The 20,034-nt window shown below is 40.7% G+C and overlaps 2 protein-coding genes across 2 annotated transcripts; one reads left to right on the forward strand and one right to left on the reverse strand.

The window, feature by feature from the left end:
* Positions 1 to 66: 66 nt before the first annotated feature.
* Positions 67 to 12,304, reverse strand: septin10 (septin 10). Its single transcript, XM_078261630.1, has 10 exons — positions 12,136 to 12,304; positions 10,938 to 11,052; positions 10,351 to 10,546; positions 9,956 to 10,142; positions 6,603 to 6,764; positions 6,032 to 6,128; positions 5,437 to 5,605; positions 5,163 to 5,295; positions 4,334 to 4,512; positions 67 to 1,674 (listed from the first exon to the last, which is right to left on the reverse strand). The coding sequence occupies exons 1-10, from the start codon at positions 12,163 to 12,165 to the stop codon at positions 1,659 to 1,661; spliced, it is 1,284 nt and encodes a 427-aa protein (XP_078117756.1). The 5' UTR covers positions 12,166 to 12,304; the 3' UTR covers positions 67 to 1,658.
* Positions 12,305 to 12,769: 465 nt separating this feature from the next.
* sowahca (sosondowah ankyrin repeat domain family Ca) lies at positions 12,770 to 17,874 on the forward strand. The gene is made up of 4 exons (XM_078262778.1): positions 12,770 to 13,727; positions 14,209 to 14,597; positions 15,584 to 15,973; positions 16,996 to 17,874. The coding sequence occupies exons 1-4, from the start codon at positions 13,376 to 13,378 to the stop codon at positions 17,458 to 17,460; spliced, it is 1,596 nt and encodes a 531-aa protein (XP_078118904.1). The 5' UTR covers positions 12,770 to 13,375; the 3' UTR covers positions 17,461 to 17,874.
* Positions 17,875 to 20,034: the final 2,160 nt, after the last annotated feature.

Raw genomic sequence — 20,034 nt, forward strand, 5'->3', positions numbered from 1 at the left:
TAATAAAAGACAATGTAGCTGTCATAAGATGCCATGTTGTGAAATGAGAAACAGACAAGCATAGTGTATCATGACAAAAATACAAAGATTTATTTAGAAAGAAGAAAAAGCTCCCAAATAACACTGTTTATTCCTTAAATACAAGTGTAGTACAAATGTGTCTTACAAGCTTTACTCCATTAGACATCGGTGTGTTTCCCTGGATGTATAACTTAAGTGGATTTCTAATTAAGCTTCACACAGATAAGGCACTAACACATATTAAGCACTAGTGTAAACTATAAAGTGGCAGCGTTTGTGAGTAAATGTTGGTTTTATAAATCACACTTTATTGTTGTGGTTTATTCTATTCTGTAAAATGCTTCGAGGTGTGAAACACTGTCTCATCGTGACTCCAGACAGAAGTGAATAAAGTCACAAATGCATCTTCCCTCTCTTCTCGTACTTCCTCAAACACTGACTCGACATGATGCATTTTTTCCACGAGTCAGCGCTTTTCAGGCAGACTGCATTGCAAACTTTAACAGCTTGTGTCAGTAAGAAAACTAAGGGAGCAAGTAAAATATGTATATATATATATATATATATATATATATATATACACACACACACACTGTAACATAGTTCCAAAACCAAGCCTCGGCCTCCTCAGAAACTGTAAAACAGAAGTCCCTTTGGAACAGCAATAGGAGTCATAGGTCTCCTGCAGATTTTTGTAATGCTGGTGTGCTCAGTTATAGCATCAAGGATGTGTGAGAAGAAAAAAATCTGACATAATAAGGATAATGAATTATAATGCCCCGTGATCGTGATTTTGACAACTCTTGATGACGAATGCACTACATCAGCTTTCAGAAATGATCACTTAAGCCCTTTTCAGACATGGATTCTGTTGCATCGCTGGATTTAAATACATATCTGTTAAACATCAAAAGGTCTCTGTGGAGTAATTATTCTGTTAGGGCTCTATTTAAACATGACAGGACTATTACACAGAGAGCTGCAATGCTCACAACATATTCAATCTCACTGCTGGAGAACAGCTGCGAGTTGAAAAAATAATAATAAAATGATTGTTTATCTCGGAGGCTGTATTAGACACGCTCGCATCTAATGTGGCATTCATTTGGACACGGAGACCAAAATGTAAAGCTCCTCATGAGGTGCATGTCTGAAAAGGGCTTTGTAATAAATTACAAGCATGTTACAGATGTTTTTCTCATTAGCGAAGCCATGAGACTGCATTACAAAACATTAAAGATGGCAGGCAGATTAAATGTAAGTGAGGAGGTCCCTTTTAATATAGTGTTACTTGGTATGTATCCAATTCTTTTATTTACTGTAAAGGGGGAGGTATATGAAAAATTAAAAGGTATTATATAAAAATGAAAGGATAAATATAAAATATTACAGAGCGGTATAAAACCTACTAAGAAGATTCAAAATATACCATTGAGGAAAGTTTACACAGGATTCATGGATACAGTCATTAAACTTTGGCACAAACTCACACTCGCACACACTGCTGGTCTGTGTGCGGTTTTCCTGGTTAGTGTTTGAGACTGGCCATAAAGGGCTGGAAAGGACGTGGCCAGAACGTCACTGGTTGTACTGGTCATACTGGTCATACTGGAGTGTACTTCAGATCCCCAACGTCTTCACATGAAGCCAGAACTGGAAGAGAGAACACGACGGAGTTGAGAGTCCCATTTTACAGCTAATTCAATACAATAACATATCTCACACCATATTACTGAATTGACTATACTGGCTTTATTACATAGTTTGTCTGTAAGCAACTTATATGTCCACTAAGTAGTGGTGGCCTGTTTTCCACTTTATGCATTCATTTTCTAAATTTAAGTTGTTCTTCCGTCTTTGTGTTAATGACGCTCATATTCAATATTTTATTACGATTGAAACACTGCAAAAAGACTGATTTAATGAACAAATATGAGTAGTTAAAGGACAAATTTGACGCAAAATAACCTAGGGGTTAATAACACGTGTACCGAGTCGACCGTTCTTGGGGATATGTTTTCATGCTAATCGAATGTGACCAGTTTTAGCGCAAACCGCTAATTAGCTTATAAAGCTAGTCGTCGGGGCAGAGGGTAAAGTAAAAAGAAATTGCTATTTCTATACCACTAACAAAGCTCAAAATAGCACCACACTTCAACGGTAGCATAATGAGGATCCCTACATGTGAACTTTGTAAGTGTACAGACAAAAAGATAGATTAGCAAGACAGTACCGTTCACGTATAAAGGCGGGTGCCATCTTGGGAAAACAGTCATGACCAGTCGAACGACCAGCGCCGTGCTTGAGCTATGTTACTGGTTACACGGTTACTGGTCACACGGTTCGACTGGTTCGACTGTAGGGACCCTCATTATGCTACCGTTGAAGTGTGGTGCTATTTTGAGCCTTGTTAGTGGTATAGAAACAGCGATTACTTTTTTACTTTACCCTCTGCCCCAACGACTAGCTTTATAAGCTAATTAGCAGTTTGCGATAAAACTGGTCATATTTGATTAGCATGAAAACATATCCCAGAGAACGGTTGACTCGGTACACGTGTTATTAACCCCTAGGTTAAAATCCTCCACAATATGCATCAGAGTCAGTCAGTGCACTCATGTAGACAAATCTGAAATGCACTCAGGAGTCATCAGATTTGTTGCCCCAAATTAATATTACCAGCAGGTGGCAACGTGTCCTGTATTATATAAAACTGAGTACTGAACCCATTGTCAGCAACGAGTCACCAATGACTCAAAGCGCCCTATCTTGAACCCAGCGCAATTGACTTTGTACACCGACGCATGTATCATTCCTATTTTGCACCCGACGCACAGCGGACTTTTCCCTCTACAGACTCACGTCGGTAAATTAGGGAATGAACTTGCGCTCCCCGGGGTGGTTCAGCAAAAAGAGGAGGCGTGTTCCGGCGCAAACGTTCCCTAGTGCTATTTTGCAGTTTCAGAAAACAGTTCCGCCACAGACCAGGAAAAACCTAGTCTAAAGTCAGTGGCGCGTTATTCAGATGCTGTTTTAAGGGCGCATGCTTGGCCGTAATGTAGAGTGTGCACACCGCGCGTACACTTTGCTTCTCTCATCTCCCGGACCCAGCAGTTCCCATTTTTGCAAACCATACATAAATACAAGATATGACCTTGTTTTACACAACATTTCCATGAATCATGGATGTGTTGATGACATAAATGAGGAAATATTAGAGGACTTAAGGAGATGTGATGATGAGCTGCATGCCGATGCCACTTAACCCAAATGCCCCAGCAGCAGCACGGGAGAGGAGAGACAGAAGAGCTGCATCGTCTATAGTGAGGTAATCTCAGTCTAATGTTAGACTACATTGCAAAAATATCACCATGTATTCATAAACTCTGATTCAGTGAGAGTGAGCCCAAAACATCAGAAAGTATGTTTTTGTGACATTTCTTTATTTACGTTTTGACAAAAAGAAAAATCAATAGCAAACGTCGGTCTCCTCGGCTGTGAACCGCTCCTGGCGTGCGCCCATGGATGTATTAAGAGCGTTTATAATCTGCCATTATAAAAGCGTCTGCTTTTAAAGGGAATGTGAGATAACGCTCTGATTGGTTTATTGCACGTTACACCCAAACCACACCTATGAGTAATGTAGCTACTTCAGACCAACCCATTTTAGATTTGCGTCGGGCGAGAGTCATTTATCCCGCCGGTGTAATAGCAACAGCGCCCAAGATCCGCCCACAAAGCTACTTGCGTTTGGCGTTTGATACTTGCGTTTCAGATCGTTAAAATAGGGCCCTCAGAGTGTAATTTGACCCTCACTGCCTGCCTTTTTGTCTGCAGGGCTGTACTGGGTTTTGCAAGGTTTGCCGAAGAAAAGAACTAAGCTTTGCGAAAATGATAAGAGTATACTCAAGAAAAGCTTCTGTAACTATGGGGAATGAAACCTCAAAGCCGTGCGACGCATCTGGACCCATAGTGGGTGAGATGGTTGGAAAGTATGGACCGGACTGCTTGAGATATCTGTCATATTGGTCAAAAAGCTTTGGCTTTCCAAAAAATGGATCACTGAGTCCTGGAAAGTTATTTTATCTGCTTTTATATATTTAACTGTTTTAACTGCTCTTCAATGTTTAATTTCTTATACTGCACTGTAACTTCCTTCCTCGGATTTTATCTGTTTTTTTTTATCTGTTTTCATGTAAAGCACTTTGAATTGCCCTGTTGCTGAAATGTGCTATACAAATAAAGCTGCCTTGCCTTACAGATGTGTAAAGCTATGGATCTTGAATATTTCCATGAAACATTAGCCTCTTACTTCTTGCGGTCCTTGTCCTTCTTGCCGTTGGCGGTGAGGCTCTGGGCCTGCAGGAGCTGGGCAGCAGCTCGTCTCTTGCCGAAGGAACTCTGGTCCTCGTCCAGGAGTCTCTTCTTCTCCTCCAGAGCTGCTTTCTCGTCTGCGTGGAGACGCTTCAGCTGCTCAAAACGACCTTGCAGCTGAAACGCACAGAGAGAGCAGAGTTGAGTTACAGGGACGCCTGCATTTTCGATAGGATCAAGAAGAACGAGCAAAAATAAGAGAGATCTGCCTTTCTATGTAGCAAATTAAAATGAATTAAGCGACAAATTCGTTTCCTCATAATGAGGCTTTTCTCTGTCACACTAAAACTAAATTAGATGGGAAATTGTTACAAGATTGACTTTCCCTGGACAAAACAAATGCTCTTGTTTTGATTTTATCCAGAAAAAGGAGAAACGTTAATTATATTTGGTTTAGTCATGATTCATAGGAGCGAAAAATAAAAAGGGAAAAGCTGTGGCTAAAATCACATTTATTTATTCACAAAAAGTAATAAATACACAAACAAATTACAATTTCCGAGGGTAAAAAACACAGTCAGTACCCAACAGTGTACTAGTGTGTAAAATGTTATAGATGTTACAGATGTTTACAAAAGAGTCTGGCTAACCTATTTTTTTTTGTTTGTTTTTTACCCGTCTGACTGTTATGGACTAATTTAAACAAAGTTGCCACCTTTCAACATCTCAGCAATCCCACACTGTAATAAAATTGCTGTTAAGGTTAATGAATATGCTGCTAATGAAGAGTTCCATGTGAATACGTTTGTGTTTGCATGTCTACATACATCTCTCTCAGCCTCCTTCAGCTCAGACTCCTTCTCCTTCACCCTCTGCACAAACATCTGCCTCATCTCGTCCTCTCTCTTCTGCAGCTCCACCAGGAACTCCTGACGCTTGGCCTCATAAGTCTGCTGCAAGCTACACGCGCACGCACGCACGCACACACACACACACACACACACACACACACACACACACACACACACACACAAGTTGTCGGTCATGTATCCGATATACATTTTACATTGTGTCCACACACACAGGTGTTAATGAGCTCACCTGACGGGTTTGCACTCTGGGTCGGTGTCTTTAAATCCCATTTCTTCCAGCTTGCAGCGCCGGTACAGCTCATAGTGGCGCGTGTGTGTCTGCTCTCTCAGGTCCTCCATGTTTACACAGATCAGCATCTCCCTCAGCTTCACAAAGTCACAGTGACTCTCGTTCTCCACTGACACACATCAATAGATACGAGACATATACAAGGATTAGCCATCCAGCTGATATTAAATACTGTACATTTCAAGTTATAAATATCCTCCAGATGTGTTTTTTTTTTTTAGCTAGAAAGCCTTTGAAAAAGCATTTAGACCATGATGAGACACACTGAAGCAAACTGGTATTTCTTTACTGTATGTTGACTGGCAGCAATGTGCTAATTTCAAAATTGCGTTACAGTTTATCGAGCTCTTTCAGCCACAGTACTCATTTCTACTTGGGACAAGTGTGAAAATGATTGTGAGGGGGAGAAACGTAGGTCTGAAAGATTAACAGACGTCCATTAAATCGATGCGATCCGGCAATTAACAGCAAGATATTTGGCAATACAAGCACATCTGTGTAGGAAAACACACAAACAAACAATGATCCATCTTACCTTGTACTACACCCCAGGGATACTGACGAGCCTTCACCATCTTATTGCCAACGGAGACTTCCTCTGTGCTGCCTACTACAGCAAAAGGCAAGTGACCCTACGAAAACAGTTTATTTTATTATACGTCTGAACTAACTGCAACCAAAGATATAACATGGCTGGATCCACAATACTACTAAAGCTTAAACCTGTTACAAACAAATTAAGTTTAAAAAAAGTACATAGTTTAAGTACATTCAATTACTTATTAAGTCACATCTGTTTACGCCAACTCCTTCACCCACACACACACCCACACACACCCCATGTTAAAGTTATATTTTTAAAACCTTGCTGATGCTACAAAGAAATGCAAGTTCAATTCTGAAAATAAAACAGCTGCAAACCTATGGGAATATACTCTAGGTCTGTCAGACTGTAACCTCAAAACCTTGAAAACAGAGTTTTCAACTTAAAATACATAACTACTTAACAGTGACTATGTAAATTTGTCGTGACAAATTCTTTTCAACATAATCCAGCCCTAAGATAGCACTCTAGCTCAAGGTGTAATGTGTGTGTGTTTTCTTACATTCATAGTAGTGTTGACCTTGGCGACGGTCTCATCATCCAGGGGGAACTGATAGATTTGGACGCCATTGCTGACCAGCTCACTCATGATTTTAATCTTGAATTTATGTAGCTCGCTCTTACTGATGGTGTCAGCTTTGGCGATCACAGGGATGATGTTCACCTAGAGTAAGATGGGAAACATGTACAAAATAACTGAGCAATCATTATTAAATATTTCAGAACTAGAACTTCAGACTGCAATCTGTGAGAAGAGCATACATCTACTTTAGACATGCACCGATAGACCGGCCGGTGACCGGAATTGGCCGGTTTTCACGTGCTCGGCCATGACCGGCGACCGGCAGGTCAGTCTGACATATGCTGATTTCATGCCGGTCAATGCTACAATTAACTGACAACAAAGTTATACGAGTTACAGTTCTCAAGGACACACGCACACACGGACTCGACAGCACAGTCTCTTTTTTCTTTCTCTCAACTTTTCCGCTGTGTGTCGCAAGTTTCTCGCACATGTAGGGAACCTCGTGAATTAACCTGCAACCTGTCAGCTGTTTGGAAATTCTTCAGTGTGTGTGCAGAACATAACAAGCTTGCAATATGCAACACCTGCAAGGAAAGAGTAGGGCGTGGAGGGACGACACCAAAAACCAAAATCACATTTCTTTAGTTGGATATTGGATGTGAAAAGAAGGAAATGGTTCTAACGTTGCACTTTAGATGTGTGTGAATTTTATATAGTTCTATTTTATAGTGATCCATTATCTGTTCAAAATGTTTTCTATGTTCTGTGCAAAATGTTCTATTAAAGAAAAGATACATAATAAATATTTGTGTGTGCTGTAAAGAGGTTAGAAAAAATGAAATCGGAATCGGCTAAACTCGGTATCGGCTGGCCTAACTCAAAGAAAATCGGAATCGGCCTAGAAAATTGTAATCGTGCATCTCTAATATTTATAAATTTCTTAAAAATACAAATGAGGCATGAGATAAAAAATGTGGCAGGAAGATAAATGTTCCCACAGAAGGCACCAAGATAATTACATTTCAAATTCTACAGGTAGCTACAAGTGACTCAATCGGCTTTAAAAATGCTTCTAGAGCAGCAAGGGACAAGACGACGAGACCACTGGGTTTCCTACTCAGGAGTTAAAGGACAGTTAGGTCTTGAATGTGTGACGTCCTCAACACCACCAAAACAAATTCCTTGTATGTGTTAAAAAACGTACTTGGCAATAAAACCCTTTCTGATTCTGATTATCAGTTAACAGCATCATTTCTGCAGTTTGTGATAGGTCATAGTCACTAATATCACCAATACCAATAATATAGATAATACCGAGGTCTAATGCACTTTGCCTGTAGCCACTATGGTGTGGTGGTAATTATATTAATCGTTCATTTTTCTGTAGTTTTCTACAAAAAAAAAAAGTTTGTTAATACCAACTTAGTAACAGTAACTTCCGTGAACTTTGAGTAGAGATGTTCCGATACTGATACCAGTATCGGTATCGGTTCCGATACTGCCTCAAACGCTGGTATCGGTATCGGGAAGTACTGGAGTTTATGCACCGATAAGATACCACGTAATAAAGCCCTGAAGAAAATCTACATTAAAGTAGTTTATTTATGTTCTTTTTCCGTTATAACTGAATGTCAAACTGCATAATAAAAGAAAGTTCTGTGGCATTCATGTTTCACAAAGAGTTTAACCTGAGCCAGACTGACAACAAAGATAGAAATAATATCACATCCATACAGGGATAGTAGTATACAGTTGTTAAAACAATAAAATATACGACACACTGGTATCGGATCAGTACTCGGTATCGGCCGATACGCAAGTTCAGGTATCAGAATCGGTATCGGGAAGCAAAAAATGGTATCGGGCCATCGCACTTTGAGCAGAGCTTCTCCCGATGCCATAGACATTTAATAATAGAGCTAAAACAACGAGCTAATTTCACTGACAAAGCAGGAAACTACATGTAGACACATTGAAAAGGCCCACATTAGTCTGTCTCTGGCAGAGTGCAATTTAACAAAAACGTGAACTATTCCAACAGTCTTTGTTTTTATTTCTTCATCTAAAATACTTGTCAAACTGATTGTAGATAAGTGTTAGATAAAGCAGGTTTAGTGATGTTATTTCTGTCCCAGCAGCCCACTCTGTCATCCCACATTCCACTCCTGCCTGTCTGTCTGTCCGTCGCGGTGTCATACAAAAGAGAGGTTTGGAATGAGTGGTTGTCACTAGACAAGCTTCTGGGAAAGACCACACACCCATACACACAAACAGAATACACACTGATCCCAGCAGGGAAAACAAAACAATGTTAGGAGATCTGTTCCAACAGCTGTCTGAGTGACTGACCGACTTTCTGTCTGTCTGTCTGTGCTGCAGATTCAACAAATGGCTCTGTGTGTATCTGTACAGTGACACAAAAGGACAACTCGAGTGTGTATGCGTGAGGTGATTACAGCATTCCACTGCTTTTTCTCTTCCATTCACACGCAAATCCAGGGTCACTGACACTCCGGAGCAGTGAAATCACACAAGCGCGCAAAAAAAACAACAACACAAAGTCACTACACACAGAGAGCATGGGAAAGTTTCTGACCACTTTGAGAGTGAAGGGAGGGGTTTAGTCAGTTGGATAGTGAACCTCTCCCAACAGTCAGAACATTAAAATACTGAGAGGAAAAGTCTCGAAACATCCACAGCACAGTCTCTAATACAGTACTGATGTTATGACTATAACACAGTATAACACTCAGTTTGCATTTGAATGTTCCTATTGACAAAAAGAAACCTAAAAAAAAGCTTGTTGTATAATGACATGTCTTCTTCACAATATACAAGCCAGGGTTCTATGGCAGCCAAAAGAATTGACAGGTCCATTTTAAAATATCGACGTCAACAGAAGTCAGTCCAAGATCAATGGAGCATCATCTCCCCGGAGTTAAATGTATTTCTGCGTTTAACCTCTCTTTTTTTCCACCTAGTGCGATGAGTTAATTCAGCTGCCATTTTGAGCTTTGTCGAATAAAAAGTTATCCTAAAAGGTTAACAGTCTGAACCACACTGAAGACAACCATCTTTGGGATGCCTTTATGGTCACCGTCAATCTACCGGTACTACAATTACTATGTGAAACAACCTGTACTATTTCAGTAAAATATATATATATATATTAAATAAAATTGCCTGATATTCCCCTAAAAATTCCAAACATTGCCTGTATAATATACCTGTCTGGGATATGCAGTACCTTCAATAATTCTGTTATGTCAGAAATGTCCACACACACACACACACACACACACACACACACACACACACACCCCCCCTACCTTGCTGTCTAGCTTTTTCATCGTGACCAGGTCCAGGGATTTAAGTGAATGACCAGAGGGAGAGATGAAGTAAAGGCAAGCGTGGACTCGTGAGTCATGGTAGTTGTGAAGAGAGCGTTTGATTTTTAGCTCCTCCTGTAGATAACTCTCAAACTGCCTGTCGATATAGTCCACCACTGGCTGATAGCTACAAGAAAGACATAGGGCCGATTAGACATTTGGGTTTTATGAGTGGTTAACACAGATTAGTTAACAATGGCAGTACATTTCAAATAGAAACTCATTTTTAATTGCATTCACTACCTCATCATCACTCAAACCCCTCTTGAACACTCTGAGCCTGTAACTCGTCTTTACTGCCAATAACACACTCGCACACACACTCCTCCTCCCACCTCTCTTGTTTGTTCATTTGGTCTCCGAAGCCTACGGTGTTGACCACGGTAAGGCGTAGTCGGACGTTGCTCTCCTGTAGGTCATAGGTTTGAGCATGCAGCTTCACTTGAGGCTCAAAGTGGGATGACTCCAAGTTCTCAAAGTTCGTATTGAATAGAGTGTCCATCAGGGTAGACTTTCCGATACCAGTCTCACCTAGAGCCAGAAAAAGATGGGACACAATTATAATAGTACAACAAAACAGAATCAACCACAAACAACTGTATGTTCTTGGAATCAAGTATTCTGTCATATGAACAAGAATATCGATATCGCAGAAATACCGTGAAATATCATGACATTACTTTAGGGCCATGTTGTCCACCCCTAATCAAAAGGCACCCTAGCTAAGGAGTATGAGGAAAGGAGGTAGAATATCAGACAGACCTAAGCAATGGCAGTGAATTGAGGTGGTCAAGTAAAACAATGTGTATGTGTGCATGAGAGTGAGTGAAGAATGTATTCAAGTAGTAGCATCCCGTGTGTGTCAGAGTTTCGGTAAGGGTGTGTAATGTTTACGTATGTGTTATTGTGTATGAAAACGTACCAATGCAGAGAATATTAAAACAGAAGCCCTGGCAGATGGACTTGTTGACAAGCTGATCTGGGAGGCTGTCAAAGCCCACATGGCCTGCCAAGGACAGGGGCCGGACTCCTTGACCCTGAGGAAGAAATTGCACAAACAGATCATTATCAAGATGCTACCGCCATTTTTTCCTCAAATAAGAAAAAGTGATGCCCCGGAAAAGTGTGATTATTACGGCAGGATAGATAAAATATCAACTATTAGGCATTGTTCACTCGCAAGCCAAGACCCTCCAGCTTCACATATTTAAATGTTGTTGTAAGGATGCACAATAATGAAGATTTGGGCATGATTTGTTAAGCAATCCATACCATATCATAGGCGATAGCACAACTAGTATTTGTAAAATAGACAATTCTTTATAAGTTTTGCGGAGCTGATGGAGAGCGATTGGAGAGGTCTGCGCCTTTTAGAATTCACCTGGTTATGACCAGGTACAATTTGATGACGTAGGGAAATTCCTCATGATTAACCTCCATCGTTTGATCATTTTAAACCATGTTGTCTATGTGAGAACACCAACACGTTCACATAAGTGTCGACAACGTGTTTATTTTAGGCTAGATGTCTTGATTTGAGTAACTACGTGAACGCCAAATTTCATTCAAAAATGTAGCGATTTAGTGGCGCTCATCGAGCTAACGTTACAAAGCTTACCAGTAACACTTTTGCAAATTTTGTGCTAGTAGCTGTAGCACATTAATGCTTGGATCTGAATACATGCGAAACACTACTGAGATGCTACAGAATGATATTAACGCCTCAAAAACAATACACAAGGTAATGGAATTGCCCTTTAACCGTGCAGCAAACACTCTATTTTGTAAACTTTTGACTGCGCAGTGTTAGCCAGGATAGCTCACCCCGCCGAGTTTTTTGGTGAAGATGAAACACGGAATTCCTGTTGAAAAGTTGAATATTAAAGTTGAAAAGTCACACTTTGGGTTCTGGATGTATGTCGACGTGAGGGGCAGATGTTGTTTTTGTTTTCTACATTGTGTGTAAGTTACTTTGAACTGCCATGTTTTCAATAACTTTAACAGAAAGTAGGTAACGTTATCGGGCTAGCGGTGGCTAACTTAATGATAGCCCCGGACACTCCCTGTTCAACTGCCAGGAACACTGTAACTTGTCAACCACATATAAAAAAAATACTAACCGGCTGCCGAGCAACATCCGTAGAAGCCATTATTTTAGCCAGAAGTTAATAAATTCAGAAATAATTAGACAAAACTAACTAAAAACCGACTTTTTTTTCTTTTTTTTTTAAGAACCCTGATCAGGACCGCCTCACTGCGTTTACTGTAGACAACTAGGCAGACTAGACTACTCAATACAAGATAAGAATGAGGTTAGATCTATAAATTGTACATTTGCTTTAAAACTAAATTCTACAAATGAAGGCAAACTGTCACGAAAGTTCAAACATTCAACTCTGTTGAGGAATAAAATACACGACAATTGTCAGAAAATGTAGCCAAACAATGATGATTTACTGCAGCAATACACCCACCCACCCCTTCTTTGTATAATGGTACAGCGCAACATTTTGGAGTCGCTCTCATGGCATGTTGCAGACTGTCAGAAAAATCGCAAAGCCAAATACAGCGTAACATCAACATCCAACAGCTGGATGTTTTAGATGGCAATGAATTTTGACGTCAGATAATTCAAAAAGAAACACGATAATTAAAAAAAAGAGTAAAGTACATTGGTAGGCCTGTTGAGTGACATTTGAAGAACACGGTGTCTTTTACTCAGGTTTTAGAGTAAAATTGGCTGATTGCTATCATAACTTCGCATTCTGTGTTAGCTAAACATTATGTAACCTACATTATCACTTTGTTTAGCCTACATTTTGGTTGCCATGGACTATGGCGAATTTGTCTCGTATGTGTTCACTGTATACTAAAGTGGTGTTGATGATGCTAAATGGACTATCAACAGTCATAACTAGCTAATCATCCAATACAGGTCCGAATTATACTACCACTTCTTTCTCACACCATCACTCACACACAGTCGACCCTTAAAATAAAACCACATTCTTAAATAATCTGACTGCTTTTACTCACAGACTGTATAAAATAGCGTGTACTACATGGTAGATTTTACTAGTAGTTGGTATAGTTTAACTTTACGAGGAGCACGGGAACGCAGCACGATTTTTTTTGCAGTGGTAAACGTTTGCATGGTGTTTCTGCTCCAGTTACGTGCGACCCACAGACTGGTGCGACCCCTATCTGCCAGAGCTCGACACTCCCCATGGAGGAGAGGAGGATAAGAAGATGCTGTCACCGACCTAAGTATTTCTGACAGTTGCGTGAACATGCAGTCATTTTGAAACGTCCCTGTGTAACTTATTCAGCTATCGTTGCGCTCTGTTTGGGTCGTTCAGGATGACAATGGCGTCCCAGTGCACGGAGCAAGCCGTGCAGGAGTTCCTGATGGAGAGAGGAGGGAGGGTCCAACAGATGGAGCTGATCGATCATTTCCTATCAGTTTCGGGACAAAATGACCAGTCAAAGGAAGGGGTGGATCGCGAGGCGCTAAAATACATCGTGGACAACGTGGGTTTTGTAAAGGTGGAAAACGGCGTGGAATTTGTTTGTTTAAACACAGAAGGCAGCGCGGAGTCGGTGATGCGTACGGACGCAGGCGGCCACGATCATGTGGAGTGCAACGGTAATATACAGGAGACACTGGACAACAACTATGTAAACGGCAACCCTGACAACGGAGAGCAAACAGGTGAGGGATATCATATACGCACTTTGTGTTGATGCTAGTGATTTATTTGTAATGTTCAACGCAAAATCCTGTTTCTCTATATAACCTATATGCAATATTTGGCTAAAACAATAACGTTCTACTTGTTTATTTATTTGCGTGGGCTGTATTGTCCCACAGCACTGGCTCTCCATTGTTTTTGAAGGCCAATACATAGGTATGTAGCTTAAACTGAAGTTGTCATAATCCAATGATCAGGATCTTTCATTTTGACCTCTATCTTGCCAAAAAATCACAACAAGTCTCCAATAATAATAATAATAATAATAAATAAGGGTAATGATAACACAAAGAGATAACAAGACTAGCCTTAGGCATACCTGTGGGGATTACAATGGAAAGGTTGTTTTAGAGTCTATTCAGGTTAAGATTGTACCACTCCATCATACAATGTCAGAGCTGGATGACAATAACAAAAAAAACATGTCCAATGGTTCCACAGGAGCATCCAGCTTTTTGGCTGCCAGCATGGACAATGACACACCATCTAATGACAATGAGCAACCTGCAGCCTCCTTCCAGAATAATAAGACCAGTAAAGCGACTCCTACCTCTGGTGGAGGAGGGGAGGTGAAGCTGAGGGAGAGGAGAAGGCGGGAGTCGGCCCCAGTCATTGGGATGGCAGATCTGGACCAGGCTCACTCTGCAGGGTCCCACAACCAGCAGGTGAGAGGGGCCCGCAGGGTGTCCAAAGGGTCCCAGCGGGCCTTGCTGACCAGCTGTCTATCTGAAGACAGCACCTTTGAAGGACTGGAACCTGTTGGAGATATCAACACACCCAAGGGAAGTCGTAGGAACTTCATAGAGCTGATGATGAGTAGTTCTCCTCAGGTAGGATGCTATGTTTCTCTGGCATGAAAAGGCTTCCATGTAGATCATTATTATAGGTCATCATTTTATATCTATGACAGCTTTACAAAGTTCTTTACAGGGCATAGCAGTTAAAACAAGTAACAATTTAAGCATGTAAGACATTTTTACAAAAATGGGCTTCAACCTGTAAAAACCATTGATTCAGATATAATAGAAAATTTCTGCTGCACTGCTTCTGATTGTTTCAAAGTTTGGACCATGTTATATGTTTGGCCACACGTAAAGCAGTACTGTAGCATCAGGTGTTTCACTTTTGGGTGTGCTCCAAAACCTGTATGGCACACAGTTGTCCATAGATGAAATTATAAGCAGGCTCCCCCGCCTTTGCTGCTGTGTAACTTGCATCATGGCTAAGAGCTCAGCCTTTGACAGCTGGCGGAAACCACCATTTGGGGTGTAACCAGAAATGCAATATTCATGAAGTCTGACTCAACAGCAGCAGTTTTTTGTCTTCTGTAACTAAGAGACACAGTGATCATCAATCTAGCTTGCCTTAACTCTTAGACAGGTTGACCTATGACCTCCTTCTAGTGATCATCATAAGGCATGAACCAACAAAATGGACTATTTCAAAACTGAATTTGTACTGTCAACGATGTCTTTATACATTTAACATCAGTTTGATACTTTACTGTGATGAACAGTGGTGCTCAGTCAGTACCCTGGTATCTGGCCTACTTTTGTTTAGCTGGTCTTCCACAAATAATAACAATGTTTGCATGTGGTTCTTTAAATGTGGAACATTTTAAGTGTTGTGAAATTGTTTTTTACATTGCCATTGAGGTCCTTTGAAGAACCATTTTAGCAGGGTATTGGCATCTTTATATCACCATAAAGCATTCTGCAGTGGTACAAAGCTAAACAAATACTGTATTTTAAAGGTAATACAAAAAAGTGTATGTAAAGTATGCACCTCTTTCATTCCTGTGTTCTTCCCCTTGCAGGTTCGGAGGTCTCTGATCAACCGTGGTTCACGCCTCTGGGACTCAGTGAGGAGCGATGGAGATTCGGCATCGCTCCTCTCGTCAACCACTGATGAGGACTGTGCCTCAGTGACCCTGGACCCACTGGAACACGAGTGGATGCTGTGCGCCTCAGATGGCCTGTGGGAAAGTCTGCAGCCCTTGCTTGCTGTGGAACCTAGCCTAGTAGCCAAGAGAGACTTTGTGACTGGCTTTACCTGCCTCCACTGGGCGGCTAAGCAAGGCAAAGCTGAGCTGCTCTCCCAGCTGCTGGCCTTCGCCAAGGAGAACACTATACCTGTGAATGTAAATGTGAGATCAAGTGCTGGATACACACCGCTACACCTGGCAGCTATGCATGGACACACACAGGTGGGTTGTGTAGATGGTGGTGGTAGTGGGGTGTCATGTGTTACTCGTGCTCAGTAAAGCAGCAGATGATTGTATGTGCACTGCCTGCCCCAGCTAGAGTCATTAAAGTTCCTCTTCAAAACAGAGTGAATGGTCTAGAAAAAATATTTACTTCATTTGTATCCACTGTTTTACACAAAATTAGTTGAAAAGATGTGTGTTCTCATTTATTCATTAGTTTAGCGTGGGATGACAAACCATTTTCAAGAAAGGTAAATTAATAGAATTTTGAAACAAGAAAACAAGAAAAAGACATTTGGCTTATATCATGACTGAAAAAAAAAACTAAATGTAACTGTAAATAAATCAGAGTTAGACTGAAAAGGCTAACTTCATCTGTTGTCCTTGGCCAGATAATAAAAAGGTAGTCTAAAAAAAATAGAGTAAAATAATACGACATATCTTTTAAAATTCATATACACAACATAATAAATACGCACAAAATAGTACAGTACTGTATCGACCAATGAATAACACTACAGTATCACACATTGTAGATGGCTACAATCCTTACAAAATAAGGAAAAACAAACAAGCAAGGATACAGTGTTTCCTCTATGTTGATTTTGTAGTGGCGGCTTACCATGGCAACATTTCTGCCACCACGGTATCCGAAATAGGGCTGTACAAAAAATGTAGTCGCGGTCGCCTTTTAAATGATCCTGCCGCTCACGTTGCAATTTTGTTCAGACAGACCTGCCCCCACTGCTAAAAAAAAATCCTAAAGGAAACACTGAGGATAGAAGTAACCGTGGAGTGATCAAGACAGACAAGATGGCAGCAGAGCTGACAACTAGTATCATAATGTTGACATGCTTGATAATTGATGAGACACACTTTCATATGATGTAATTTCCAGATGTCCAGTATTGCTATCAGAAATCTTACCAATAAGGCACCAGTACATATATGACAAGTAACACGATTTCAGTATCTGAATATTTCCTCTCCACTGTGTGTATTAAATGTGCTGTGATTGACAGGTGGTCCGTGTGCTGCTGTCAGACTGGGAGGCAGACCCTGAGGCTCGAGACTACAGCGGGAGGCGAGCCATCCAGTACCTGTCGCCACCGCTGGCTGCTGACCTGCAGGAGGAGGGAGTGGTCACCTCACCCGGTGCTGAGACAGACAACGAAAACATAAACAGCGGCAGTAGCGGAGGGCGCGGCTGGCGATTTCCCAGGGTCCTCCAGGGCAGTCTGAACCCACTGCGACTCCTGAACCCACCCGCTGAGGCAGCAGAGGACGGAGTCGTGACCGGGAGGACCAAGGGGGGCTTGCAGAGGAAGTCGTCTCTGAGCCGGCTGAACGCCCGGCTGCACCGAGGACGCCACCGAGCCCAGATCATCCACAGCGCCTCCTTTAGGGACGCGGGCGAGGTGGGACGAGGAGAGGCGCTCCCCATGAGCCCTCTCCGAACCCGACCACTGTCCAACCTGTTTGGATAAAGTAACACAACTCTGAGGTATAAACCAGTGTACCATCAATGTGTTGATTTACAAAATGCAGTTTACTCACCTTTTATAAGCTGACAGGTCAGACATTTTTATGACCAAAATTAACAGCACACATTCTAATATATAGTGTCACACTGATTTTGAGGTTTTATTTTTATAGGATTTGATAACCACAAATGTCCGTTTCTCTAAAAATCTAACTTATTTTTGTTCCAGTTGCAGTTATTAGGCTTATCACTGAGGGCAGGTTGCAGTTCATGTAGGATATTATTTGCTACAACAGTTCATTGAGTTAAAACTGAACGACTGCTCTGTGAATTGCTTTTGAACCTGTTTTTTGTTTTAGTGGGTTTTTCTATAATGTTCTTAGGCTCTGTTTTTAGAGCAGGTAGCAAACATTACACAAGTATTGATACTCTACGCTAGAACAATGTTCACACAAATGCAAAAGCAACAGGCCGGATTTTTGTCAGGTTTTCACTTTAGATTTGACTCACAGTGGTGAGGGATTTGAGAACAGCACTTAGATTTGATTCCACAGTTCTCCAAAATCTTGGTTTTGTTTTGCAGAGTAAAGTAATATATTCATAGAACTAATTTTATATATTTCAACCTCCTTTGACTGGGTGGTGCTGTTTTTAAAAAATACATTTCTGTAATGTGAATTATTATTTTTAAGTACCAGATTTTAGTATTCAAAGATTCTTGTATGTACAACCATGTACAGTTATGTCATGTTTGCACTTGTCACTTTGAAGATAGTTTGTGATTATGGGAGGAAACTGCTCCAACTAAAACCATGACAGCTGTTATTGGTCCCATGTCATACATATACAGTAAGTTCATATTGTATACACAATATAAGAAGGTGATCAAATTGTTACACATTTTAGATGTTTAAATGCACTGTCTATATAAGTGTACAAATGACAATTTGTAATTTGTCCCTATACCTTCCCTTTCAGTTGATCAGTAGTCAAAACAACAAAGGCTGCCATGGCTTTAGTTAGATCCAAATACTGCAAAGACACTTATCAGTTACACAGTAGGACTGTTCCACAGGGTGAAAGCACACGGAAGAACTGATGTTGTTTTTCTACCTACTATAATGTACCTCAAATCCTCTGAGCCTGGTCACTTGTTGTTACATTGCTTCTTTGTGGGGGAGTTTAAGCAGTATGGGCCTCTTTCTATTTAATAACTTGCCTGTATTGCTCTAATCTTGCATGTACACAATCATTTGTTCATTAATCATGTCTGCGTCATCTGTGGATAAAGAGTATAGACCTGAAATGCTGTATGTTTAGCTGAGGAGCTCATTGACTTTTTGACTGTTTTCCCAAATATGTGAACCTTGCTTATATCTGATTATTTAATAAACCACACATCCTAGATTTCATGAATGTTCCCTTAGTACTTTGTAGCATTTGTACTCAGATCATAGGGCTTCATATAATTGAATGGTTAACTCTTTTGATGTAGAAATGTATTGTACAAACTTACTTTGGTGTCACTTTTTCACATGCATGAACGGGAAATTCTGTGCACTGTTAATTTTGTCTGTAAGTCATTGTTTCTGTCTTGTTTGTGAAATACTGTGAAGTCATTATGTTGTGTGAATACACTGTTACTGAGCCACTGTCATTGTATCTCTTCCTTGAATATGAAATAAAGCAATAATGGTTTGCATAAAACTAAAGCCAGTGCTCTGTATGCTACGGTTGTTCCAAGCAAACAGAATATTTAGTAACATAGAATCAGTAACAGACAAATGATGGTCAGAGGTGTCACTATGTATACAATCATTAAATGCAACCAGAATGGACTGAATCTCCAAATCAAGTAGGCTATTTTGTTTGGCGGTCCTGCTGACACCAAGTGATTGTCCCTGTCTGGTGGTGCTGAATAATTGATGATCTGATGACCCCCTGTGTCACCACTTACAGTACTTTATATCCACAGCTTCCTGTCCACAAGCTGCCTATGTAACACTGTGCCCAATATATTCACAGCCAGTCCTCATTTTGCACCTGTTCTGTGTGTGTCTCTGTGTGTGTGTGTGTGTGTGTGTGTGTGTGTGTGTGTGTGTGTGTGTGTGTGTGTGTGTGTACTTCAATTGTTACAAGACCAAATGGCCTCGCAAGAATAATGAAATGTTTAGTGATCTAATCTGACCTTAAAGTCTGGTCTAGTTTGGGTCATATTTCTGAATAAATGCAAATTCACAACCTGCAGTTATAGGTTTTTCCAAGTTTCATCAGTATAACTCAAATGAGAAGTGACATAGGACAAGTAGCTTTTATTTTTTCATGTAGTTGAGCATGTTATCCACAGAATGTCACGAGGATAAGGCGAAAAAATCAAAACGTTGATTAAGTTAAATTATATTCATTAGCCACCTAAGACAGATATGTATTTGCAGTGAATACTCAGTGCCTGGGACTGGACAGATAACCACTGTTCTGACAATGGTCTTCTGGCACTGATGTTTCTTCTAGCTCCCGCCTGGGTCTGTCCTCTACTTCATGTTTACCAGAACAAATCAGCAATATAAAAGCAGGATTA

This window comes from Sander vitreus, chromosome 11 (genome assembly GCF_031162955.1).
Source record: "Sander vitreus isolate 19-12246 chromosome 11, sanVit1, whole genome shotgun sequence".
NCBI classification, from domain to species: domain Eukaryota; kingdom Metazoa; phylum Chordata; class Actinopteri; order Perciformes; family Percidae; genus Sander; species Sander vitreus.